The sequence below is a fragment of the Gracilinanus agilis genome, chromosome 6 (assembly GCF_016433145.1).
Source record: "Gracilinanus agilis isolate LMUSP501 chromosome 6, AgileGrace, whole genome shotgun sequence".
Classification (NCBI taxonomy): domain Eukaryota; kingdom Metazoa; phylum Chordata; class Mammalia; order Didelphimorphia; family Didelphidae; genus Gracilinanus; species Gracilinanus agilis.
The window spans coordinates 239,189,651-239,197,415 of NC_058135.1; the positions used below are offsets into that span (position 1 = coordinate 239,189,651).

At 43.6% G+C, this 7,765-nt stretch overlaps 1 protein-coding gene across 1 annotated transcript in view; it reads right to left on the reverse strand.

Annotated features, from left to right (window-relative positions):
* The window catches only part of IRAG1 (inositol 1,4,5-triphosphate receptor associated 1), a 67,816-nt gene extending 60,816 nt beyond the window's left edge, over positions 1-7,000 (reverse strand). The window contains exons 1-4 of the mRNA XM_044681824.1: positions 6,920-7,000; positions 5,381-5,469; positions 3,326-3,396; positions 1,419-1,592 (exon numbers count right to left, since the gene is read on the reverse strand). Of these exons, the coding sequence (XP_044537759.1) occupies positions 1,419-1,592; positions 3,326-3,396; positions 5,381-5,469; positions 6,920-7,000 (415 nt within the window). The remainder of the gene's footprint in view (positions 1-1,418; positions 1,593-3,325; positions 3,397-5,380; positions 5,470-6,919) is intronic.
* Between the last annotated feature and the right edge of the window lie 765 nt (positions 7,001-7,765).

Genomic DNA, 7,765 nt, shown 5'->3' on the forward strand with positions numbered 1-7,765 from the left:
CTCTCTCTCTCTCTCCCCTTCTCCTCTCCCTCTCTTCCCATCTTTCTCCCCCCATCCCTCCTTCTCTTCCTTTCTGTCTTTGGGGCTTTGGGTCTCCTCTTCTGCCTTTGATGAGTTTAATAAACTTTGTTAAATCTCCCTATTCTGGCCTCATATTGCCTCTTGTGTCAGATGCCTGTCAGCTAGGACTGACACCTCTTTTTCCCCTCTTTTCTCTCCCCATCCTTCTCTTTCTCCCTCCCTCCTTCTCTCTCTCTTCCTCTCGCTCCCCTCCGTCTCCCTATTTCTCTCAACTTCCTTCCTTCTCTCTCTTCCTTCACCCTCTCTTTCCTTCTTTCTCCCTCCCCTCCCTCCTTCTCTTTCTCACTCCCTCTCATTCCATCCTTTTCTCTCTCCCTTTTACCCTTTCCCTCTCTTTCCCTCTCTCTCTCTCTTCCTCCTTTTCTCCCTCTTTTTCTCTCTCCCTCTGTCTCTCCCTGTCTTTATCTCTGTCTTTGTGTCTCTATCTGTCTGTCACTCTTTTACTCTGTTCTGCCCCTCCTTTAACTGGAAGAAACCTCAGAGGGCATCTAATTTTACAGATTTATGATTTTACAAATTTACTCCCTAATTTTACAGGTGAGGAAACTGAGGCTAAGAGACCATGTGGGCTGCCATTTCTATTCCTAGGATCCTTGTCCAGGTAGAATGTAGGACTGGAAGCAGGTTCAGAGATATAGAAGCTGCTGGTAGGAAGGGACATAGTGATGTGATGATAGGGATGGGGGTGAGAGGAGGGGAATGTTAGGAAGGCACAACAACGGGCATGGCAAGGCAGTAACTTGATGGACCCTAAGGATAGTTCCACCAAGTCCAGGCTGCTCTCAGACTGAGAAATTAAGTGACTTCCCCCATAGTCTTGTGTTGGCTTTCTGAAGGGGCCCCGTCCAGTTTTGCTTTGACATTTCCCTCAGAAGGAGGCTCTTCTCATTTGGGTACCCAGTAGAGAGAATTCTCATTGGGCCAAAGGAGTTCTGTTGGATTTGTCTCTAAAATCTAAATCTCTGAGATTTGCCCAGTTGGTCTGTAAGCTCAGAGGACCAAGCTTTGTATATTGCCATGGTAAAGAAAACCCCTTCCAGAAAAGGTTCCAGAAAACCCCAATTGTCTTCTTGATAATGTGTGTGTTTTATGAGGCTTTTCATTTTCTTTTCTTTCTTTCTTTTATTCAATTGCAGATAGGTGGGAGAAAAAGAAAGTAAAAACTTATCAAATTGAAAAAATTATATTAAGATGCCATTAAAAATTTTTTAATTTAATTTTTTAAAATCTCCCAAGTTTATATGGGCCGTGACCAGACTCCATTCTGCATCCAGAGGAGATCCCTGCCCCCCCCCCTGGGCCCAAGGGACCCATTTTAACTCTGGGTTCTCTCCTACCTGAAGGGGAATCCGGCAGGCTGCTCCTGGACTTTCTGCCTCTCCTGGTCAGGAAACGCTCGCTCACTTTCTTAGCTTCTTCAAGGAGCTCAAGGTTCCTCTTCTTATCTTCCTCTGAGATTTTGATGTCTGGCAGTTGGTCGTTCACCAGATGGATGATATGGCCTGCGTTGTCTGGGGGAAGCCGGTTTATGTGAGTGGTCAGATTGGGGAAAGCTGGGGAAGCTAAGAGGGAGCCATCTTTTCCCCAGCCTCTTCCTGGGAACACCAGACCCTCTTCTCACCCAGACCCCCCAAATTCTCCCTGCTCAGCTTGGAGCTTGTTCTCCTGGCTCTGCCTCCCTCCTTGCCTGCCCAGCTCAGGGTCACATAGGCCAATGGGATTTAGAGCGAGAAGGATGGAGAATGAAAGGGCTGGACTAGACAACCTCTAAGGTCCCTTCCACCTCCCAGGCTATGGTCTAGTTCACTGATTTTCAAAAGCTGAGGATGAATTAGGATGAACACGTAAAACCTAACTCCTAAGCAAGGCTCTCTGGGCGTAGGATTCCTGTCTCTCCTTCCCTCCCTTTACTTTATCATCTTCTTTCTCATCTTCCCAAAAGGCAGCTTTGTACCTCCCAGGATTGGGCTTGCAGCTTTCTTGATGTCAAACAGGGAATAGAAAGGAGCAGAGGAACTTTGAAGTCTTGGGGCATGGGGAGAGCCTTCGTGGAACACCTCGAGACACTCACAGCACCCCCTTTGGGGACCACTGCTCTATGCTAACCCTTTCATTTTATAAAGGAGACAGCTGAGACCCAGAGAAAGGAGTGGACTTTCCCACTGTCACTGAGAAGCAGAGCTGGGAGATGAGCATTGGTCTTTGAGAGACCTCAGGACAGAAAGCCCCTCTTTTGGACTGACAGTCTTGTCCACCTGAATCCAGTGCTGATTTGGCTGCCCCATGCGTAGGAACCCAAGGAGTTGAGCCTTGGTTTGCCAGTCATACAGATGGTATAGAAAGAGGACTGTCTTCACACCAATGGTACCAAACTCAAATAGAAATGGGTTCCTGCTGGCATATATCGACTTAAACAACCACAAATGAACATCATCTATGTTGTATTCTATTTTTATTTATTTTGTTAAATAACATCCCAGTTACATTTTAATTTATGGAGTTTTGCTGCTCCATCTGAGTTTGGCCTCTGCTCTCTCCCAAAAGAAAAGATCTTCCTGCTTTGAGGATTTTAAGTTGTGTTGGTTCCTGTCTCTTACCATCCCTCTACTGTTCTTCCTCCCCACTCCCTTTCTTTTTCTTCTCACATTGATTATCCACTTGCTTCTTATTTCTTTTTCTTCACAGATGACCTATTAACCACCTGCTTCTCACCCTACCTTAAATTCTGAACTGAAGGAGAGTAACCTCCTGGGATTTCTCCCTGTACTTGACTCCCTCTCCCTAGTGCTCTTTTCTTGAGACTTGGATGAGTTTAAGGGAAAGCATTCATTAGCCTATGGGGAAAGGCTTCAGAAGCCTCCATCTGATCCCCTCCACTACTGACCAATCAGTAGGTCATAGTTTAGGTGGCCTTGCCCCAGCCACCACTGCTAGATACATCCAACTTCTGGCTTACTTAGCAAAAGATATCCCCACACCCCCAATTTTCCCATTTTGGTCTCTTTGTGTCTGTGCTCTAGTACCAGCCTTATCTCTCCCTCAGGAAGCACTGAAAAGACGTGATAAGCAGGACTGGCTAAGCCCTTCATGAAGAAGGCAGATGGGCTGATACCAGTGGGAACCACAGGAGTAATCAGTAGCCATAGGGCAGTGCCTTGGTCTTTTTGCTGCTTCCCCCCACTCCAGATGGGGGAACCAAAAGCCTGAGGGGCATCGATATCCACACAGCTGATGTGTTCCTTACCCACAGATGTCAGGGATGTAAGGGAAGCCTTCATGTGTCGGTTAGAAAGCCTGTGACGAGGGCTGCGTGGTCTGGAAAACAAAATGTCTGCTTGAGAGAGGAAGGAAAAGGGATAAAACCATTCCTACTCTTACCCCTGTGGGCATTGCAATCCACCTCTTCACAGAGGCATGTTTGGAGCTGGACGTCATTGATCCAGTCCAACTTCCTCATTTAGCAGATGAGGAAATGATTTGCTCAAGTCACATAGGTAGTATAGGACACAGTGCCAGGATTTAAACCCAGGTCCTCAAACTCCTGGGTAGCTAAGTGGTACACTAACTAGAGTCCTGGACCTGTAATCAGGAATAATTATCTTCCCAAAGGCAAAAACAGTCTCAGATACTTACTAGTTGTGTGACTTTGGGCAAGTCACCTAATTCTGTAAAATGAGCTGACTCTTGTTATGTCTTTACTCAGAAACCTTCAGTGGTGGCCTCAGACACTTCCCAGTTGTGTGACCCTGGGCAAGTCACTTGACCCCCATTGCCTACCCTTACCACTCTTCTGCCTTGGAGCCAATACACAGTATTGACTTCAAGATGGAAGGTAAGTGATTTAAAAAAAAAAAAAAAACCTTCAGTGGATCCCTATTGCCTCTATGAAAAAAAATAATCCTTAGGCTGGCATTTAAAGCCTTCTACATCTGGCTCTTCCCTCCTTTCCAGCCTCATTTCATATTTTTACCCTTCATGCACTCTGTTCCAGCCAAGCCAACTTCTAGACCCTTTACACAAGTGGCCCCCATGTTTTCCTCACCCCTGCCTTGTAGAATCCCTAGCCTCCTTCAGGGCACAGCTGTGGTTCCTTCTTCTTTGGGGAGTCTTTCCTAGTATTTCTTCCACCCCAATCGTTATGCTCTTCCTTTTATTTGAAATTATTTTCTATGTAACTTGACTTTGGGTGTATACGTTGTATCCTGCCACCTCCCTCCAGGGAAACACGACTTCTTGGAGGACAGGCACTATCATTTTGTTTTCTTATTCCTTTAGAGTCGAGAAGACCTGGTTCTAATTCTGCCTTTGGTACAAACTGACTATATGATCTGGCAAGTTATTTAACTCTTCAGTGGACCTGGCAACTCTAAGACTAAATAACAGAGCAGGTGCCCATCTGCCCTGGCAGTGGGGAGCTCCCTCCACCAGGAAAATCCAATGTCCAGACAAAAACCACCCCTTGAACAGACATTTCTCTAGCACTTCAAGATTTGTCGAGTGATTTAGGACTCCTCAACTACTATCTAGTCCAACTCAATCCTTTTTTTTAAAAATACTGTTTTATTTTTTTTCTTCAATTGTGTGAAAAAAAACAATTTTTAACCTTTTAACCTCATTTGAGCTTGACAACTGTTGTCCTAGGAAAATGCTGGGATGCTCTCTTATCACAAGGCTGACAAACTGGGGACCTCTCCAGAACTCAAGCACTTTTTTTTTTTTGCCTGCTAAGATCCACAGTGGGGAGAGCCAGATCTAGAGTTCTTGGGTCCAAATTTAGCTGCAGACACTTCCTGGCTGTGTGACCCTGGGCAAGTCATTTAACCCAATTGCCTTGTCCTTATTGCTCTTCTACTTTGGAACCAATACATAGTATTGATTCTTCTTTTTCTTTTCTCACTGTATTGAATGTAAGATAGAAGATAAAAGTATTAAAAAAAAAAAAAACAACGAGATGGAAGAGTTGAACATGGAGCCAGACGCAGGAGTGCCTGCCCTCCCTGATGAAATCTTGATCTCTGGGAATATTCAGGTGTACTATTTAAGGGGCTAGCTAGCATGGAGTACACGAGAGAGCAGGTAATGTGATTAAAAAAACAAAAAACAAAAACAAATCCCTACATTTCTCTCATTTAACTATTATGCAATCTCCTGGAAAAGGCAAACAAAAGACAACTCCAACCCCAAAAAACTTCCCTACAAACTTGTGACAAATCCCACTGTCCATTTGGTCCAATCCCTGAAACCTTCAGGTCAGCACATGCCTAGGCACAGACAAGGGAACCTGAGGAAGGCACAGTACCTGCTCACCAGATTTTTATCATTCTCTACATCTGGCGTGATGGCATCCCCATCTCCAGGCAGGACAATAGAAGGTGCTGGGCATGCGGTCTTTTCAACAGAAGAGCCCTAAATGGTTTATAATAAAAGAACAAAGTGCATAATAAGTAATAGTAAATGTTAGTTATTATTATGCTAAAATATACATGGTAATGTCCACAGAAGTGTTAATATTATTATAGTAAAGTATGCATAGGAAGTGCCACATGAATGCTAGTTATTATTATTATTATTGTTGTTATCATTATTAAACATGTGGCTGGGCGAGGGATTTACAGGACATTCCCCCATTTTTCCCTCAGCACTTTCAAGATTGTATTACTTTCAACTAATTACAAAGGAGAACAAGTATTCTACAACATGGATCTCAAAAACTATACCTACTTTGTGGCAAAGCCTTCTGAGGGTTGGATCAGGCATTCTCAACCCTTTTTGTGTCCTGGACCTTTCTCTGACCATCTGGTGAAGCCTCTGGACCCCTTTCTCAGGATCATGTTTTTAAATGTAGAAAATATTGGGCAGCTAGGTGGCTCAGTGACTAGAGTGCCAGGTCTGGAGTCAAGAGATCCTGGGTTCCAATATGATCTCAGGCATATCCTAACTATATAACCCTGGGCAAGCCATTTAACACCGACTATCTAGCCCTTGCCTTTCTGTCTTAGAGTTGTTACTAAGAAAGAAAGGGGTTAAAAATGCATAAAATACATAGGAAACCACTTATGTCGAAATATAGTTATGACAATATTTTTAATATCTTAGACCACAAGTGTTAAAAATCTTTGTACTACGAGATACAGAAGACTGATGGATTGAGTTCCTTCTTGATAAAAGATGCAAACATTTCAGTTGGATTATGTAGTATAAAAAGAGGATCCCCAGCCCATACCTAACTCCATTAACCTGCCCACTTCTGTTGAGAAGAGGTAGAGTCTACATACTAGAACCAGAGGTCCCAAAATACGTCTTTTCTCAAGGTCAAGCTGGCAGCCAAGGTCAGCTGGCAGCAATTGGGAAGGGGAATGGTGCTTGGGGAGATAGACCCTGGACACAGTGGCTTCTTGTTGCTCAGGGATATGTTTTTGGCTGCTAATTTCCACTGCCTCTGCAATATGGATTAGCTTCAGACTCCCACCCCAACAAGCTTTGCACCTGGAAGGATGACACGTGTGGAAGAAAGGTAAAAAAAATCCAAGGAGCAAAGACAAAAAAGACTATGCCTTTAGCTCTCCCCTCCAATGGCTAGGATAGGGTTGGAGGAAGCCTTGTCCGGTGCACAGCAAACTTCCTGATGGAGTTTTAGGGATCACAGGAGTTTGATAGGGAGTGTGAATCAGCAGATTCCCAGAGCATCACTTCCCACCATTAGCAATGAATAAGAAATCTATATAAAGTCTCCTAATGGGTGGTCCTGTCTCTAATCTCTCCTAGTTCTGGACCAGTCTGTGGCACATGCTGGCAGCTCAATTATTTATGGCACAGCTCTGATTGTGTCACCACTCACTTGCTCGATATCTTTCAATGGTCCTCCTGTCCCTATAAGATACAATCCAGACTCCTTAGTCTGATTGTCAAGGTCCTTCATGACTACTAGCCTTGTTTTTAAGACTAACCAGGATTGTGCTGCTACCATTTTATACAGGCTTCAGAGCTGATGGTTAAAATTTTAATATGAGCTCTTCTACCAAAGAATTTGGCAAATGCTACAAATCAGAGCCAATACTGACTCTGCCACTTAGTAGCTGTGTGGCCCGAGGCAAGTGTTATGACGGTTGAGGGAAACTTAATTTACACAAGTCACCTAACCTCTTTAGGCTTCAGTTTTCTCAGCTGTAAAAGAGAGGCGGCTAGACCAGATGGCCTAAGGCAGTGATGGACCAACTTTTTAAAGAGGGGGCCAAAGGAAAGGAAATGTTCATCTGTTAGTCTGTTTCTAAGGCAACTCCTTTGAAATGTCATTGTTTTGTATCCTACTCATTGTATTCGTCAGATTAGGAAAAATGTCACACAGCCAGATAGAACATTTCAGGGGGCAGCATCTGGCCCACAGGCCATAGTTTGCCCATCACTGGCCTAAGAGGTTCTTTGTTGCTTTGAATTTATTATTTAGTAATTATATTTATTTTTATTAACTCATTCTATATAATTAATTATTAACATGATTAATACATTAGATTTGATATTAATGGACTATTAATATTATTAATATATTGGATTTATTATTATTTATTTAGGTAGTGTGGCATCCTAGATCCAAATCTGCCTCTGATCCTTGCTACCTTTGTTTCTTTGAGTAAGTCCTTTAATCTACCTGGGCCTCAGTTTCCTCATATGTAAAAGAAGGGTGTTA